General features: G+C 40.4%; 1 protein-coding gene across 2 annotated transcripts in view; it reads right to left on the bottom strand.

Moving 5' to 3' along the window:
* Positions 1–1,877: 1,877 nt before the first annotated feature.
* KCMF1 (potassium channel modulatory factor 1) overlaps positions 1,878–20,248 on the bottom strand; it is a 56,326-nt gene continuing 37,955 nt past the window's right edge. For both annotated transcript variants that reach the window (XM_061633768.1, XM_061633778.1), the window contains exons 3-7: positions 15,571–15,710; positions 6,925–7,026; positions 5,564–5,738; positions 4,743–5,025; positions 1,878–2,502 (exon numbers count right to left, since the gene is read on the bottom strand). In XM_061633768.1, the coding sequence (XP_061489752.1) occupies positions 2,241–2,502; positions 4,743–5,025; positions 5,564–5,738; positions 6,925–7,026; positions 15,571–15,710 (962 nt within the window). In that variant the 3' untranslated portion in view covers positions 1,878–2,240. The remainder of the gene's footprint in view (positions 2,503–4,742; positions 5,026–5,563; positions 5,739–6,924; positions 7,027–15,570; positions 15,711–20,248) is intronic.

The raw sequence follows: 20,248 nt of genomic DNA, 5'->3' as shown, positions 1-20,248 counted from the left end.
TGCTGCTTTCATGTGTTATGATTTTAATGGTATTTGATGGGTAGCGACCCTGACAGCATTACTGAAGAGCAGGATGCCTACTTTTTTACAAAAAAATTAACAAAGCCCAGAAATGTAACTATACAGTATTTGCACTTCAGGATGTTAATGACAGTTCAAGTTTCAGCAACTGAAGCTGCATTTATCATAAGAAAACAGGCACTCACAACATCCTAGGTTCAGTACTGTCTCAAACCTGTACATTTGACACGTTTCTTTTTCAGTCAACAAGTAGATCTCATGAATTACCCTAACACATATAGCTAAGACTGTAGACTTAAATTCTAAAAAAATTAATTCATTTGAGCCAAACTTCTCCAGTGTAAGTCTCATTAAAATGTTACTGAAGAGAATGGCTGGAATCAATGTGTCTGGATAACACAACACCAAAGAAGAATCCACTGAACAACAGTCTTGAAAATGCTTTATTGAACTGTGTGTCTTATTGTAATGTGCAGGTGTGTTTGAAAAGACTACAGCTTGAAAACTGGTTTTGAAAATCCTCAACAATTTTTTTAAAAAATCCCTAGCAGGGTTAAACTCCCAAGATAAGAGGGCAGCTGCAAAATTCCCCCTTAGAACATTCTGTTGCAGAGACTAAAAAGAAAAACAAATCTAGTACTGTATTTTATATAGAAATAATGAGTCAGAAACTAAAACTTGTGGGTGGGGCTGTTTACCATTTTAGATTAGAATCTGTCCTTTTAAAAACCCCATTGTACTAATTAAGTCTGTAATTTTATTCTAAGATGCTTGTAATGTAACAGAAATGGAAGGGTGCAGAAGAAAGGGTGAAGTAAGTGAGAGAACTGGAGAGAAACATGATTATGGTCTAAGCCTAGTTTAGATTTAATCAGAAGCTGTGTGCAATTTTGTCTTTATAGTCTAACTTTACATTCCCTTCCCCACCCCCCACCCCAAAACCAAAAACTCCTCCTGTCTCTGCCTTGGGGCTATTATGAAAGTCTATGCACAAAAACACTGTACATTTTTATACATACAGGATTAATAGTATAGGCATGTAGGTGGCATGATTCAATTAAAAGGCTTTTTTACTTTTTTATGCCAGAAAAAAAATAATAAATAAAAAGGTGCTAGAATTAGCATTAAGAATGCAGTTGTAATATATTGACAAAAGTTTGGGAAGTCATCTCCTCAAGCTCTCCTGCTGCTGACAAGTCTCTGCAAACTAGGAAGCAAATACATAAATAACTCAAAAACATATGATTGAGACTGTGAAGGTTTAAAACTAAGACAACATAATCCAGGTTAACTTTGTTTTCTTTTAAGACAGTAAGTAAATGAATAATCTACACCTGAATAAAACATGTTTTAACAGTTTGAAAATGGTTTTGTTTAACAACCACAAAAAGAAAAAACTTTTAAACAAAATTGAACAAGTATTTTGATTATAGGGCACACAAAAGCCCCCTTTGCCAGAAGGTTTTGGCAGTGGCCTTACTTTTGTGTCTCCTAGAGATGCATAAAATGCAGGCTGAAACTCCACGTGGATGTGCGATGGTTAAAGAGAGCAACATAAGGGTCACACCGAGCAAAACGCCACACTCTGGAAACAACAAGCTGTCTCGCTGCAGAGCTTGCATGATGTGCCAACAGCACATATAATGTGGTTCAGACATACATTATTCAAAAGCTACTTGATGGCCACACGCTGCTAAGTGAGCATTCACTTCTTTGTCTTGTAAACTTTGAGTAATTGGAAAGCTTTTTGAGGAGGGGGTTGTTTATAGTTTTACTCCTTGCATTTAATTTTTTTTTTAAATGACAAGGTCACTAAAACTCATGCACGCTGCAAAAAACCTCATGCAGTAAAGGTAAACCATCCAAGCAGTTTTTATTCATTAATATTCATAAATACACACAGCAGCTTCATTAGAGATTTCATTTTTTCCTCTTCAGTTTGAATGTGGAGTATTAGGAGAACCTTTTGCATGTCAAAAAGTACAGGGCACAGAGGATTCCCCTCTGATCTGCAACCTACATTTACCTGCTAGAAGTAAAAATTATTTTTAAGTGGAAATGATTATCATATATATCTTTCTCTCTTCCTTTGAATGTACACAATGTAACAAGAGTGACAGACCTGAAATTACAATCACCAAAACAAACCCAAGATAGTTGTTGTCCACTTTCATTGGCAAATACAGCACAGAGGACATTGTCTGCGAAGTGGGATGTCATCAAAGAGGAGGTGGAGGAGGCTCGTTTCCTTTATTACTCTCTTTTAAATTTAGATTTTCTAAAGCAACATCTAAAGGCATAATATCTACACAGCCCATAGCACCAAAATCAGCAACCTCCCCACGCTCATCCTCGTCAGAGGAGGAGCTTTCTTCCCGCATTAAAGTGGACAGTAGGAGCTCTTGAACAAACAGGCTGCGGTCAGCCCGCTCACTCTCCATTGACTGACGCTCTACTTCAGACATCTTGGGATCATTCAACCTGCACAAGAGGAGATGGGACAAGATACAGGTGAAAAATCAAAGGCTCAACAACACTGTGCACACCAAGCGCATTCACCTACAGGACTAAACTTTTTATCAAATGAAAAGATCAGTGTGTATCAGGATTTCCCACGTCTTTTAAATTTGGGTTCAGAGTTGTTTTTGTACTTGTGTAGCATCTGATGCTGGTGGGAACATTCAAGAAAATACCAGAACCTAGCATGTTATATCCCCAGGCTCAAGATGCATCTGATTTATTTCTACACTGGAAACAGAAGACCACCACCAGCAGCAGCAGCATCAATCATTCCTTGCCTATATCCAACAACGAGAGTCCCTACCAATCCTCTATGATCACAAATGCTCCAATGTTTCTTCTATGGAATCCATTCAGTCCCTCCAAACCACTTCCCCAAAATTCTCATTCACCTTTCATATCATCTGCTTTCAGTTTTATTTATTTATTTTCATTTCTAGACTGCCCATAGCTAATAGCTCTCTGGGCGGTGTACAAAAACGAGATTAAAATACAATACAGAATAAAATCAGTAACAAAGGAACACATTAAACTAAAAACATTAAACATAAAGCATTAAACATTAAAATGCCTGGGAGTATAGCCAGGTCTTAACCTGGCGCCTAAAAGAAAGAACCGTAGGCGCCAGGCGTATTTCCTCCGGTAAGCTGTTCCATTTATATCCCTCCCAGCAGGAGCCCAGGGTGGCAAATAGGAGCCATGGGCGTTAGAGTAACAACTATCAGATAAGTTGGGTACCTTGCGTGTAGCAATGGGAGGGCGACCCACCCACCCCAATAACCTACTGAAGATCTGAGATTAAAATCTCTGTTCTGGGAATCTTCACAGTTTGACTCAAAGATGGTATTAGGACTTGATTTGATCAAAAGTATAAAAAATGCCAAGATGTAATCAAAGGAGGAAGTATTTTTTAATGAAGGAATCACTGACTGGATATTTAGAACGAGGTCCCTTTTCTTATTTTGTTAAGCAAGACATTACCTTAACATAAAACTTTGGAAAGAAAGTTCAAGGGAGATTAATGCTTCAGAGGAAGAGCTTTCTTGTAAGTGAAGTGAAGCTGAAAGGTCCGACTTTGAAGAGTCTCTTCCAATTGAAGAGCCCAAAGTGATTGAGGCTAATATCAGTAAGTGGGAAAGTGACTTAAGAATTATCTCTCAAAATATTTGATGAATCTTTTCAAAATATGAGCAACTGGATATTGCTTTGTGTACATTTGAGAGGCCCATGTCATGGTACTCCACATGCATGGTATTTTGCCTCACTGAAGATATCCAAGACTTCTAATGGAACAAAAATGAGATGTTGGGAGAGGTCGTACCGACAGTGGTAGTTGCTGATCATAAGTGGTGGACATGTGTGGGGCTATTATTAACACATTCTGCCTAGCAGGTGATTGATCTACTAATTTTTCTTTTAGGCTTTACAAACTATTTTAAAAAGTTAACAAATAATGTAAATTGTGGCTGCAAAGTTAACCATAGCTTGATACTGACAAGAATCAACTTTTTCAGTAAACTAATGCCTTTAAATTTAATTAAGTCCCTTTTGTTCTGCATTATGAGTTCTCAGTGATTCTCTGAGAATTAAAGAAGAATGAAAGAAAAAGCATCTTAAGCCATTATTATCTGAATATTTCTACTTTATAACTGATACAAATTTTGTATTTGTAACTCTGTGTGTGTGTGAGAGAGAGAGATTTTATTTGTTGTACTATATTTTGATCAATAAAACTTAAAATATATATACCATACTCTTGGAATTGAGTTATTCCCATTATAAAGTACAACTACGTAACTGGCAGTCCTTCAGCCTGTTAATGCTTTTTTTAGAAAAGAGCATTGTGTTATATGGCCTTCAGATTGCTCAGTAATTTCCCAGATTTTTCTAGAAATATGAAATGCAAGAAAAATTTGTATTCAACCTCTACCTTTAGATTACAATTTGAGCCACTTTTAAACTCTCTTCCCTCTCTGCCCTTTGCAACTTAAGTCAACAGTCCTTGCAGATACAAATAGTAACAGAAAAAGCAGTGTACATGTGCAGATGACCACTGCTGAAGGAGATGGATGAAAAGCAGCTTATGGATAGGAGGAGGAGGATGCAAGCAGAATGCACAAACTGCAAAAGTTGGTATCAATGCCTGGAGTGAACCACTACCAAGAATAGCAATTTTTGACCATCCCTCTAGAATGAGTTACCTTGTAAGGAGGAACTGAGAGTTCTGGATAGCCTGCTGACTGTTTTCTGTGTTAGACGTGTTGGTTGTTGCTGTAGATTGTGTAATAGTGGTGGTGACACTGCTAGGGTTGGTGCGCCTTGTCGCGTTACGTGCAGTCTCCAGTTGTTGCCGTGCTGCCTGTGCATGTTGTCGTTCCAACTGTAGTTGCATCTGCAGCTGCTGTAACTGAGATGCGGAAGGGCCAGAGGAATTCAGCTGTCCCCCGGCAGAACGCCTCACACCAGACAACTGAGATAAAAGCTCTGCCAAAAGAATAGGATTCAGGAAATACAATGAAATCCACAATAACAAAAGTATCACCTTGCTTTACCACAGTAAATTGCTTTTAGAATTCTGTTCCATACACTTCTGATTTAGCTACAAGGTAAAACAGACGTAAGGACATTCCTAGTACCTAAGACACAGCCCCTCATGATCATCTACCCTGATGCATCATTAGTGCTATAACACAATATTACATTAAGCAAGCACTGAAGAGACCTTTGAACTGGCCGCGATTATGTTTCAAGGTGGAAATTCCCTAAAACTTTCTCAGTCAGTTCAAATAGTTCAATACTGCTGCAACTGATTAAAAATTATAAACATACACAGATCACAGAACAGTAGATATTACATGTATATACTAAAACGGTGATCCACTGCAAACTGTTCTAGAGGGAACTGGGATAAAGTTAAACCACAGACATTCTTGCTTTTAGTAAAACAGAATTCATTATGTTAGATTCAAACCATGCAAGCACGCAGAAATACAAAGAAAACATAAATATTAATAAACTTTACCAGCTATAGGATCCATGGCTTCCCTATTGCTTGGAGAATATGAACTCTGCGAAGATGAAAACCCACCAGTGGAACTGCTAGTAAAGTGCATGTTTGATCTACGTGCGCGAGGGCCACCCAAACCCCGGCCCGGGTGAAACATTCTACGTACATGCCGAACACCACTGGATTCATCGTAACCAACAAGTTAAGGAAAAAGTGTGAACATGCAGGGATCAGTTGCAAACAGGAAAACCTTGGCCACTAGAAGAAGGGACTTTTAACAGTAGCAAAGCTTTATCTTTAGTTTAAAGCAGGGATGGCTAACCATTTTCAGTCTAAGGGACACATTTGAGGTTGGCCAACCCTCCAAGGGCTGCATGCCAGCAGTAGTCGAGGCCAAAGTGGTCGTACGTGTACTACACTCATCGGGCACCCATCACACATGCAGGCACACAGCACTGTCTGTACACATACACACACACATGTAGGAACATACCACACTCTTCTCTAGTGCTGGGCTCCCAAGCCTAGTGCTACAATCATGGTCTCGGAAGAACAGACGTAGTGATTTTCCTCCTGACCGCACCACTGGGCTGGGAGGAGAATACCTGACTTTGTGGAAAGGCACAATGATTTAAGAGATGGCCACACAAAGGAGCCCCACTTGAGTCTTCAAACCCTGCTTACTGTACTGCTGGCATTCCACACACACACACGTTGGAATTGGGGTGCACTCCTCTGCCATTGTTCCATCCCTTCCCCCCAAATGCTGTAATGTGTCTTCTAACGCTTAGCTTGGTGTGGCCCAGCACAGCCCCATTAGCTAGCAAGGTCTTTAAATTACCCTAGCAGTTGTTACAGCAGTTTCATTTATATCTTTGGATCCTCTAATCCAAAAAAATTGCACTGTTGAATGTCAAACAAAACTCTGCAAGCTACAGGAATTTATTCTTCTGAATGCTTTGCTAGTATTCCCAGTGAGGAGAGGTCACTTGTTCAGACACTATAAATTTCCAAGTCTTTCCCCAAAAGAAAGGAAAACAAATCCTACCAGTTTAGGCTAGAATTACTGGTGTAATTAACATGAAGTGTTCGAACAGATCTGCTTTGGCTTATCTAGCTATTCAAACCAAACAACACACTAGCACAAGTATGGGAAACCTTTGGCCCTCCAGATGTTGCTGAACTACAACTCCCATCAACCCCAACAAGCATGGCCAATGGTCAGGGACGATGTGAATTGTAGTTTGGCAATATCTGAAGGGCCAAACATTCCCCACACCTGTGCTAGCAGAACCACCTGTTTAAGAATCAACACAGGTAGCTGTTAATATACAAGGCAACAATTAGATGTTTCTTCCTGGCTTAGGCAAGGATATTAAATCTCTAGGAGCTCTATGTTCCAGTGTAAGATGAGCTGCAAAGTCATCTGTAACATGATTGGGATCTCCTCCTGGTAATGCTGCACATATTGGACAAATCTGAAATGATAAAAGTTAGAAAGTCCATTTGAGCAAGGGTCAAAAAAGTGAACAACAGGAGCCACTACACTGAACACAAGCTACTAATCTGAAGTCAGGTTGAGAAAATAGCAGCCCTCGTACAACTCCATCCTCCAGTTCATAATGATGATCAAAATCAGCCTTCCAAATAATTGGGGAGTAGGAAAAAGTCCCCACCCCAATTCATTCACCTGAACCTTCCCCTTAGCCAAACCCTCCTCCTCACTCCTTGCTGCCAGTACAACCAGGAAGGAGCTACTATCACACACAGACATACCCCTCTCTCTTTCATGCTCCCAGACAGGGAAGAGCTAGGATGAACAACTGTCGTAAGCGTTCCATGGCTTCTTCACACCTCACAGCTCTAATAGCAGCCGTTCCTTTCTGGACTCCCAGACAGCACATCTAAAAGGTGGCAAAAGAACTTCAGTCTGCAGGCAGCTCCCATAGCGCTGCTATGCAGACAGAGTGGGGGTTTATATATTCTTTTCTGCCTTTCCCCAGACAGGAAGTAGTCAGTCAGCTCCATCCAGTTTACCCAGGCAATCCCAGGGAGCTTGATCCTCTATCCATCTCTCCCTAACAGAGCTACTTTCTGCTTTTCTTTCTGTCGATAAACTCCACTATAGAGAAAGGAAGGGAAAGAAAGGCAAAGTCAGTCCAGGCAACTGGGACACATCCTTCTAAAATGAACTCTGAAAGGGTGTGAGACAGGGGTGTACTTTATCACCTTATTTGTTTAATCTATATGCAGAGCATATCATACGGAAAGCGGGACTGGACCAAGATGAAGGTGTGAAAATTGGAGGGAGAAGTATCAATAATTTAAGATATGCAGACAATACCATACTACTAGCAGAAACCAGTAATGATTTGAAACAAATGCTGATGAAAGTTAAGAGGAAAGCACAAAAGTAGGACTACAGCTGAACATCAAGAAGACTAATGACAACAGAAGATTTATGTAACTTTAACGTTGACAATGAGGACATTGAACTTGTCAAGGATAATCAGTACCTTGGCACAGTCATTAACCAAAATGGAGACAATGGTCAAGAAATCAGAAGAAGGCTAGGACTGGGGAGGGCAGCTGTGAGAGAACTAGAAAAGGTCCTCAAATGCAAAGATGTTTCACTGAACACTAACGTCAAGATCATTCAGACCATGGTATTTCCGATATCTATGTATGGATGTGAAAGTTGGACAGTGAAAAAAGTAGGTAAGAGAAAAATCAACATTTGAAATGTGGCGTTGGAGGAGAGCTTTGTGTATGCCATGGACTGCGAAAAAGACAAATAATTGGGTGTTAGAACAAATTAAACCAGAACTATCACTAGAAGCTAAAATGATGAAACTGAGGTTATCATACTTTGGACGCATCATGAGAAGACATGATTCACTAGAAAAGACAATAATGCTGGGGAAAACAGCAAGGAGTAGAAAAAGAAGATGGCCAATTGAGAGATGAATTGATTCCATAAAGGAAGCCACAGACCTGAACTTACAAGATCTGAACAGGGTGGTTCATGACTAGGGTTGCCAGGTCAGAAGCATCCCAAACCCTGAGATTTTGGAGGCGGGCCCAAGTGACGTCATGGGGCAGGTCCAAGTGACATCATGGGGTGGGTCCAAGTGATGTCATTAAGCGTAATACATTAAGTATCAACCACAGTTGCTTGGCGCATACAATTCATACAAAAACATCTGATTGGCTAAAAGATGGAGCCTGGGTAGGGAACATTTAATCTAGCCAATTTGCTTCTAGCAAAAAGGGCTCAAGTGCCCTCAGGCCAGGCCAGGCCAGTCACCAGAAGGCCATTGTAGGAAGAAAGGAGCATAGTGCTGTGGAGATATTAGATGGGAGCACTCATGCGTAAAGATGGATGCCCCTGAAGAGCTGCAATTCTAAACACACTTACTAAGGGACTTAGCCCCATAGAACTCAATAGGACTTACTTCTCAGTAGATATGGTTTAGCTTGTGTTGTTGGTAAAGCTTGACAGGGGATCCTCTGCAAAGATATCCATATCCAAGTAGGGTTGGCAACCCCCTGCCTACTCTTTTCTGTCTCCCCTGTGGGCTGCTATAAACTTGCTTAATCAGCCAACCCAATTCCAGTGAATATTATTGACAGAGAGAAAGCACGCATGATTTGGTCTACCTTCACAGGCAGCAGCTTGGGAACAACAACAGTTGCAGCCACACTGCCCAATATGTGAATTCTTTTACCACTACTGGACAAGAAACAAACAACAAGGTGCATCATCAGTGGATTTAAGAAGGTTGAGCGGAGCGCATAGAACCACTGTTGTTGCTTCTATGGATGAAAGGGAGTGAGGATAAAGGTAAATGAAATGCAAATAGAAAAAGAAGAACATAACACAGTGATGATTTCTTAAATGCAATACCATACCAACCACAACAAGATTCCTACGAGTAAGGCAAAAAACTAAGCATCTCACAACCAGTGAGGATTCCCAACCAAAAACCAAAAAATATGAAAAATTAAGAAATATTTGTATAAGCATGACTATCAAATATATTTATTATTTACACAACCTGTAAAGATATTTATCGTGCAATCCCACGTATATTTATTCAAAAGCAAGTCCCAATGTATTCAGTGGGGCTTACTCAAACAGGGATAGAACTGCAACCTCAAGTGATAAGCAACTTCATTCAAGCAACCCAAAATTCAGAATCATGCCACTTTAAGCTGTTTTGCTTGTTTATACTTGTTTTTATGGTTACTGGATTTTAAAGGAATTTATTTCTTATTGTGAGCTGCCTTGGTTTCCAGACTGCAACCCTACCTCATCGGGTTGTTGGAAAGATTCCCATATACACACACACACACTGGAGATGTAAAAATACATACACCTCATATAATAGTCAAAACCAGTTGATCACTGCAGAACATTAAAAAAAATAAAATCAGTATTAGTTTCCTACATAATAAAAACAGTGATACCTAAGTAAGCCCTGCCTAATTGCTTTAAAAATAGGTTTGGAGGGGGAGAGAAAGGTATACAACACAAACACAATTCTTTCCTATGTTCACTCAAAAGTCCCATCAGTTTACAGCACAATTCTAAGCATTTCTACTCAAAAGGAAGTCCTACTGAATTCAATGGGGTTTACTCTGGATATGTTTACTCTGGAAAAGCAATTACTGGATTGAAGCTTCAATTTGAGAAGTTTGCAAAACACTGCCCTCTTCAAAATTTAAATCTGTCTGACTCCTACACACAAGAGTGAAAAAGACTGAACTGTTACTTATTCAATCTGTGAGATGTTCAGAAAAGCAGAAAAAAGCATGTTTCTGAGCCTCTCAGCCTCAGAGGGAGGCAATGGTAAACCCCTTCTGAATTCTGCTTACCATGAAAACGCTCTTCATAGGGTCGCCATAAGTTGGAATCGACTTGAAGGCAGACAATTCAATTTGACTCTACATTTGTGGCTCTATAATTCCTTGTCAATCACAACCCTGATTTCTTATTGGCTAAAAACCTGAAAGGGCAGGGATTAGAGTAGAACTTAGAGCAACTAGGAAGTTGTCGGGGGGGCGGCTAACGTTTTGGTATCTCTGGAACCAAACCACCTAGAAACTTTTTTTTTTTTAATGCAAGCTGAAAGTCCGGAGATTAAGGTGAGTCACCCAGAGACCTGGAGGGGACACCCAAAAACCAGAGTCTCCAGCTGAAAAATGGAGATCTGGTAACCCTATTCATGACAGATGCTGTTGGAGGTTGCTGATTCATAGGGTCGCCATAAGTTGTAATCGACTTGAATGAACATAACAACAACAACAACAAATCTTTCCATAGTTTCCAAATCGCATAAAGTATTAGTTCCCCTCTATTCAGCACAGGTTAGGCCTCATCTTGAGCACTGTGTCCAGTTCTGGTCTCCGAACTTCAAGAAGGATGCAGACAAACTGGAACAGGTTCAGAGGAGGGCAACAAGGATGATCAGGGGACTGGAAACACTGCCCTAGGAGACTGAAAGAATTGGGCATGTTTAGCCTGGAGAAGATAAGACTGAGGGGAGATATGATAGCACTCTTCAAGTACATGAAAGGATGTTACATAGAGGAGGGCCGGGATCTCTTCTCGATCGTCCCAGAGTGCAGGACACAGAATAATGGGCTCAAGTTGCAGGAAGCCAGATTTCGACTGGACATCAGAAAAAACTTCCTAACTGTTAGAGCCATACGACAATGGAATCAATTACTGAGAGAGGTAGTGGGCTCTCCGACACTGGAGGCATTCAAGAGGCAGCTGGACAGCCATCTGTCAGGAATGCTTTGATTTGGATTCCTGCATTGAGCAGGGGATTGGACTTGATGGTCTTATAAGGCCCCTTCCAACTCTACTATTCTATGATGCTATGATTTCCAAACAGGCTAAAGTTGCACAGATCTGAATAAGTAATGTTGGGTGTGGGGTAATAGACAAAGACAAATACACTAGGAAAACCAAGACAAAAATAGTTTTTAAGGTAATTTTTAAAATTTCAAAACCATTTTTGTAAAAAAGAATCATTAAGTGTCCTTTAAAAAAACCACTTAAAATTATATTTGAACATAAAAGCCATTCCAGAGTAAGGAGTAGAGAGCCAGTGTGGTGTAGCGTTTAAGGTGTTGGACTATGACCTGGGACCACAGGTTTGAATCCCCACACAGCCATGAAGCTCACTGGGTGACCTTGGGCCAGTCACTGCCTCTCAGCCTCAGAGGAAGGCAATGATAAACCCCCTCTGAATACCACTTACCATGAAACCCCTATTCATAGGGTCGCCATAAGCCGGAATCGACTTGAAGGCAGTCCATTTCCATTTAGAGATGGAAGTGGTACAGAAGCCACAATCTCACCCTGAGCTCCTCGGAGGAAATGGTGGAAGGTAAAGTAGTAGTAATAATGCAAATGTATTCTTTGTATTACACTCATCATCTCTTAAAAACATAATACATGACGCTATCAAACACAGCCCACATTTGGAAATAACGTTAAGTCAAGCAGTATGGTTTGTTTAACCATTCTGTGGAATAAGTGCTCCTGCCTTAGACCTCCTTAACTGCGCAGTGACTGGCTTAGCATTTTGTTCAAGGCAGCACTTGTGGTTTGTTTCTCCCAAACAAACCATGATTAGGAAACCAAGAACAAACCTGGCTCGGTGCTAGTTCAGATTAAATTATAAACCAAGTGCTCCATGGTTTAACAAAGGAGTGAGTAAGGTGGGAGTGTTTGAGCTGTATATGCATCAGCACCCAGCTTGTGCACAGTATGGTTAAACAGACCATACTGTTTGGCTTCGGGTTACATCTGAACATGGCCATAATGAGTGAAAGAGGCTTTTCTATGTAAAATCATGGAACTTGAAAAAGTGTTTGACTTTTGAGGTTTGTGTGACACAATAGGTTGCATATTATATCAATGTGCAAAATACAAATATTTTGATCATCTCTGCAAATTGATCTCACCAAAAAGTACCAGTCTGCACTTTCTTTCTAGTTGTAAGAGTGGATTGAGCACTCTGTCCCTACTTTGCCAAGCCCTCTCAATAACAGAAAGGCTAGCCAAACATTTTGTAAGCTAAAAAGTAGTACTCCTTGCCACTCCTGTCAATTTGCTTGGTTTCCATGCTGGGCATGCAGCACAGAAGCTCAGCAGACCGGGGAGGAGGGGTAGTGCCTCTGTCACTTTGATTTCTATGCCGTATGCATAGGACAGGGCTCCACTTCCTGCATATCCAGCACAGAGCCTTAGCAGGCTGGCAACAAGGACACAGACTGCTCATCTCTTTGTCATCAGCCTGCTGCATTTTTGTGCTGCATGCGCAGACAGCAACACTCCTTCCTGCACAACCAGCATAGAAACCAAGAGAGCTGGAAAGGGAGGCATGGATCACTCTGTCCCTTCGCCACTAGTCTGCTGTGTTTCTATGCTAAATGCACAGAAGGGTCATCGACTACATGTCTAGCACAGAAACGCAGCAGGCTGGTAGCAGAGGTAAAAAGAACCACTCCCTTCCTCCACTGTCAGCACTTTCTGGTTTCCATGCTAGATGTGTGAGAGTGGGTTTCGCCTCCTGTGTGATCTGTATAAAAACTGAGTGGGCTGCTGGAAGACTGATGAAGCACTCCATGATTCCACCAGCAGTCCACATTGTTTTTTTCCAGTATGAGAAAACTTTACTGAAGTTAACTTCCAAAGTACTTTTATAATTCAGAAATGAATCCTGTTTGCAGCTACTCAAAGATCAGTGAGCAAGAATGCAATTTTCAATGTGAGGCACTTTAGGCCGCATGTTGGAAGTGATTTGGCTGGAGCTTATGTTAAGATAATGCTCTCCATTAATACTATGTTTCCAGAAGTGAGAAACTAAAGCTGCTTCTATATTAAAAGGTTCTCCTTAAAAAAAAAGAAAAAAAAAGAACGCATACAGATGTAAAGCTGTCTCCCTAGAAACCACAACTTGCAAAACCAGGAGCCAGCCTCATGAAGATGGGACTCCCAAGAGGGGAGGTTTCATATTACATTTGCACAGAGACAGGCTATAATTCTCTCAGATCTGAGACAGTAATCATGCACAGTGGATTTGTAAGTGATGACTGTGGGAGAACCAGATTTGTTTTGATACATATACAAAATCAAGCTATAGTTCAGGTCAAGATGGGATTGGGACAACTGCTCTTCAGAGAAGAGAGATAGCACACTGGCATAACTAGCTCCTAGTTTGTAAACCATGGTTTGCAGGGAGCCAGCATTTCAACTGCACTGGACCTTAATGAAAGAACATGAGAAAAATAGTTGAATCATCAACAGATACAAACAAAATCACTTATCTCATGTTCTGTCCCTGAGTCCCAGGATCACAACTTGTTTATACTATAGGATCACATTGCTTTCTGTGACTTTTTCTTGTGCCGTTCTGCTTTAAAGAATGGGAAGTAAAATGCACACAGGTCTAACCTATGTAAAATACGCATGAGATCATACTAAGTTTCGCTTTCCAATAGTTCTGCAAAGGCTCTCATGTACTCCTAAACTCAAAGGTCTCTGCAAATGATGAATAAACCTGTGTGATTGTGTCCAAAAGACCAATACACACAAGACTTTAGAACTTTTGTCTACTACACCAATTGGTGCATCAAATCTGATGAATACACTTGTTAATAAACTTGTAGTCAAGTTCTGGTTTTGTTAGGCAGCAATCAAACAACTTCATCCTTTCCACCCTTGCTGTTCTCTGAACTGCGTTTGCCAAATCACAGGGCATTTAACGTTTGGAACACAGGAAAAAACCCTCAATGGCTGTCTGTAAGCAGCCTGCCGCTTTTGAAGAAGCACAGAGACTTCTAGATGACTGAGTCAGGATTATGGCTCACTGATGTCCCTCTGATAATTTCTAGAATAAGCCAGCCTCCTATCGAATTTTACAAAAAACTTATGCAGAACAATGTCTGGGCTACCAGGAAGAACAAGAGCAGTTTGCCAGGTACACTCATCATGCAGACTGGTATAGTATTCCACATCCATAAAACATTACTGCCACCCAGTGGAATCAATCAGAACTATGTTACAGGCTCAATTACAGAATAAGTAGGGCTGCAATTTATTTGATAGATTAATGAACAAAACCTTAAACTTAGTGTGTTAATTGAGCCTCAGTAAGGTATATAAATAGCTCAGCTCTAAACAGTAACAAAAAGGTGTGTTTGGTTACATTTTTGGCACATTTCACTATAGGGACAATAATAATATTAGAGTCTGTCTCAAGGCAGCATATGGCAGTTTTGATAATATGCATGTTTAGTTACATGTAATCAATTAAAAGGAAAATGATAAATCAACTGAATATTCTATAATTGGCTAATCAGTTTCAGCACCAAATTATTTGAAACCTGCACTTAGAAGTAGAATTTGTTTTATTCTCCTACCGCTGAACTAACCATAGGTGGATGGACTTTCAGTAGACTATGAAAGACAATGCTATTTATTATATAGGTGCCTTTATCTAGGTAAACGCAAGCCGCACCCTTCTATCCTCAAGCTTGCAAAGAAACAAAACGGCGATCTTTCTGTAAACGAAGCACCGTAAATAAGACAACTGAGACATCCTTGAAATGTCCACACAACCACCACCAAAAAATCCAAAGATTTTTTTACAATCTCCCACGTACACTATTGACTGACAGCAGTATATTGCATAGTTAAGAGTGTGAGCAAGTCTCTGGCTAAAATCCATACACAGCATGAACTCCCTATGAGTCCTCAGACAAGCCACCTTTTCCATGTAAGGATTTTTGGGGTGGGGTGGGGTAGGAGAAGACAAAACAAAATCTGAAAATAGAATTGTTAATTTTTTAAAAAGCACTGGTAAGTGACCCACCCCAATGATTTTAATATTAGTTTAGTATTTACAAACTGTAATTTATTTTCTAAACAATTGAATGAGCAGAGTTTCAAGACTTAAAAGTTATTTCTGATGGTATTCAGAAATAAAGCTGCTTCTGCTTACCACTTCTGTTGATGTTTCTGCATGTTCTGAAGTAACATGTTCTTGAAGAGATGTTTCCGTATAACCCATTTTTCCACAATAAGGACAAGTAAAAGACTGCGGCTGCTCTACAGAGAAAGCTTCTCCACCATAGTACAAATCTGTAAGGAAGAAAATATGTGAGAACTCTATTCATAAAGACAATCATGGTTACAAACATGGGATACACAGAAATAAATTCAGACATTTGGTCCAGTATACGCTCCAATGAATGACTATTGTATCCAACTACATATTTCATCCACAAAACTACTTCTGTAAGAGCAACAGAACTTCCCCTCCGTCTTTTCTCTCCACACCCCGAAATCTAATCTTGGTTTGTAATAATATTTTGTTTTAAACAAAATGAATATGGGACTAGGGACAGAGGGAACTGGTAACAGCACAAATGTTTAGCTACATGACATTAAAATGTACAGACTGTAGATTCTGGTTTGTCTTTGAAAAGTAAAACATCTTAATTTTTTAGTCTGAAAATTTAATTGATATATCCAGCTAAATCATCGCATGTGTGGAACAATGTCCACGAATGCAACAAAACTTCAGCAATGAGATAGGCTGCAGGGAAAGACTGCATGCTCCTAAGGTTGGATTCTTATTTGCTGACCACTCTCCACAGGGAGCAAGTGTTTTGACTGTACCTGCCCAAAATATAAACATTAAATCAACACAGAATGCTTGAAGTGCTCCTTGAAGCTTTCTACGCCTACCCTCCCAGTAGTGAATGTGGCTCCAATACAAGAAAGGTTGAGTGAAAGATCCAAGAGCAGTTATTCTGGGCTCCTACTGGGAGGAAGGGCAGGATATAAATCAAATAAATAAATAAATAATCTTCCTCAAAAGTACAAAAAAACAACTGTCCTTGTGCATACTGAACTAGGAAAATTCATAAATGATGCCTCAGTCAACCTGAAGAAGAGCAAGAATGTCACTTAGGAACACAGAACTACTACACGCCCTCACAGGAACCAACAGAAATAGGACTAAGAAAGCCTGCTCTCTATAAATCTGGCATTTAAGTAGTTTTAATCAGGTCACGTGAGTTACAGTCATGCTGTTTTCAAGTGATCCTAGATAACTATATCCATGGCAATAAGGTAACAAAACTCCCTACATCATCTTATGGTCACCGAGAATTTTAAAGAAAGTCTATTGAAGAATCACCACTATTTGTAATACATATGTTTCTCACTATAAAAGGATTTTAATCTCTGTAGGGAGAATGAAACGCTTGAAGAGTACACATAATATCTGAATCAGTTTTGGTCTGCGGAATAAAACTTTTGGTATGATTACTACTGGCTCTGGAAGTATTATGCTGGTTTAGTGATTTCCAACAGTCATCCCTAACACTACCCAAAAGCCTCTGTAATCCACGTCTCCATGTCTGAATAAGCTAGATGCTTTAGAGGGCAACCAAGTTTTGCACTGCAAGCCATGCATTACCATGTATCTGTAATGCCATGTATAAAGCCAATGGTTGCTCGTCAGGGGGTGCAGGGGTGTCCTCCCAGCAGCAGCACTGTACTTGTCAGAAGCAAGGTCACCGGAGCTCCAGGTTGAGGCAGCGGCCTCACTAGGGAATCAATCTGCTGAGGCACTTAATTGATTTAATGCTATGAGTAGCTGTTGGTTTTGATGGTTTTTGTTTTGTTTTATGCTGTTTGTTTCAATTGTATGATTATTTATACTGTTTTATTTTTCTTTTGTAAATAGCTTTGAAAACCCGTATTTAAAAATGGAATAGATGTCTTTTAAATACAAATTCCTAATGTCATAAAGGATTGTTACATCAAGAGAGGCAGAAATGCTAACAACCACCTGCCCCTTTGTGTTTGTGAGATAACTGTTCCTGCCCCTCATTCCTACATCTTTTTAAAAAATATTAGGCAAAGCAAGATGAGTTTCCAAGATACTGGGAATGGCTCAGTATACTCAGGTTTCCCCAAAACATTCCCCAAAACCTTTTCCACGTTACATTTTAAGACCCAGTAAATATCAGTCCCAGTTTGCAAGGTAGAAGTTAGCCCCAAGGTTTTTTTTTTTTTTTTACAAAACGGTTGCCATTCCAGAAGTAACTGACTACAACAAATAAACCAAAAAACAATACAAACTGGCCGGCAATTAGCAAATTAGTTCCATTTGTCAAGGTGAGGCTATGCCAGGCCTGATTCATAACTCACACTTCACCATCACTCTCTCAATGTGCTTCTGTTGCAAACAGCAGGATAGTTCTTATCAATACACACTTCGGCACAGTCACAGCCTTATACCACTCCATTTGTAATGCATGGCCCAGGTGGACTCTTTTATGGTAAAAGGCACCACACCAACAATATGTTTCCCTGCATTCTGATGGCCCTGGAATGGAGACTTACTATGCAAACCATCCTACCCATGAAGAAAGTAGATTATAGGTATGTCATGCAGGAATCCGTAACATGCAGCAACCACCACACTTAGCATGAATCAGGGAAGACTCTTTTTTAAAAAACGCATGACCCCTTATTTTATTCCCCCCCCCAGTTCTTCTCCAACCCCATCTTATCCTCACAACAAGCTGTGAAGTAGGTTAGGCTCAGAGATGATGAATGGCCAAAGGCCACCCTGTGAGCTTCATGGTTCAGTGGAGATTTGAACGTGGGTTTCCTTAAGAACATGAGAACATAAGAGGAGCCTGCTGGATCCGGCCAGTGGCCCATCTAGTCCAGCATCCTGTTCTCACAGTGGCCAGCCAGGTGCCTGGGGGAAGCCCGCAAGCAGGACCCGAGTGCAAGAACACTCTCCCCTCCTGAGGCTTCCGGCAACTGGTTTTCAGAAGCATGCTGCCTCTGACTAGGGTGGCAGAGCACAGCCATCACGGCTAGTAGCCATTGATAGCCCTGTCCTCCATGAATTTGTATCTTCTTTTAAAGCCATCCAAGCTGGTGGCCATTACTCCTTGCATTTCACAGATCTCTTTGACAGATCCAGAAAGCACACTGCAATGTGTGCTAGTGAAGAAACTACAGACCAAGGCTGGCCTCCTATTTTTGTCAAGCCACTAAAGAAGTTAACGAGGAGGCAGGTAAACCACCCTGAACAAACCTGTACTTGACAGAAGTACATCCAGTTTTATTGGTGGTTCTGTTCTGTCCAGAGATCTAATATGCCTCCCCTCCCCTGTTAAAAGTTTAAAAAGTATTTCCAAACAAAATGTCATCAAAGAAACCTATGTTTGGCTGAACAGCAGAGTTAAAAATGCTTCAGGCAAATAAACCTTGTTTATATATATGTAACACATATGCTTATGGAGGCTAACCCTCCATAGATTGCTGAACTACAACTCACATCATATTTGGCCATTTGACCATACTGGCTGGGGTTGATGGGAGTTCAGTAACATCTGGGTGGCCAAAGGTTACTTACCCCGTCATTGATATTAATTAAGTAATACAGTAGGGCCCCGCTTTATGGCGCTTGGCTAATGCAGCGGTCTCAATTAGATGCAATTAGACTAAAGCCCCACTCATACAGTGCTTGTTCCACTTTTACGCCGGTTTTCGGGTGTTGCGCACCATTCTATTCATTGAGTTACGCTTTTCGGCAGTTTTCGCTTTTCGGAAGGGGTCCAGAACATAACCCGCCGTATGAGTGGGGCCCTACTGTATACAGGAAAGAAGACAACTACAACATTAGTAAAAGTCAGCCTGCTTACCCCAGTAGAGGATCTTTTCTAGCTACACTCCCCTAGCATCTTTATTGCCCAGGAAAGTGTGCTCACAGCGGCGAGATCAGCATGGTGCAAATGAACTAGCTGAGTCAACACCTTTTTTTGACCACTCGTCTAGAACAATTTGATGTTTTTGATGGATAGCTGACCACTTTTACTCTGCTCTGATTATGTCATGGGCTTTTCATGTATATTGTATTGGAATGTAATATTTACCATCTTATTTTCTAAATGACAAATATTATATCATCATTTTACTCCAAAATGTACAAATGTCACCAAAAGGAAAAAGCTGAGGGAATCAGTCTTTCTCCTATATATGAAAGTTCAGCTAGGAATCATGTTTTAACAAATCGCAAGGGCTTGGAGCAGTCAGCAGTTATATAATGCTCTTAAGAAAGTACCTTCAACTTTAAGCTATACCAAAGCCTTAAACATCATCCTCTAAATTTCTGGAAACTGAGGCATGCTTTTTTACACATTTAAATGGAAGGCACATTTCATTTACACCCTAGTTAGAATTATGAACCTTTAAAAAAACACCCCTTTTTCTACCTGAGAGCCAAACTACATTTAACATGAAACTTTACAAAAAATGCAAATTGCATCAGCTGGGGGAGAGTGATAATTAATAGGATCAGAGGAGGCCTAGAGAGTGAAAATTTAACCTCTTCCTCCCCTGCTGCAGTCTTAAAGAAAATGCATCTTCTGAAACTAGTACTAGTCCACTGTTTAACAACGTTAATAGTTAATGTTAAAAATAACTTGTCAGTTCAGACAAAACAGCAAACTTTTAAGCAAAAGCTTCCAAAGAATTCCTCCCAGCCATGCAAATAGGGGAGTGTGCTAGTACAAGGCTTATTGCAGCTTGTTTACATCCCACTAAACTGTGGCTTCTGACTGTTGGGAGGGTTATGCTCTAATTTA

Source organism: Rhineura floridana, chromosome 1 (genome assembly GCF_030035675.1).
Source record: "Rhineura floridana isolate rRhiFlo1 chromosome 1, rRhiFlo1.hap2, whole genome shotgun sequence".
Classification (NCBI taxonomy): Eukaryota; Metazoa; Chordata; class Lepidosauria; order Squamata; family Rhineuridae; genus Rhineura; species Rhineura floridana.
Note: the sequence above shows the minus strand (reverse complement) of the source record. Positions and strands in the feature narration are given on the sequence as shown.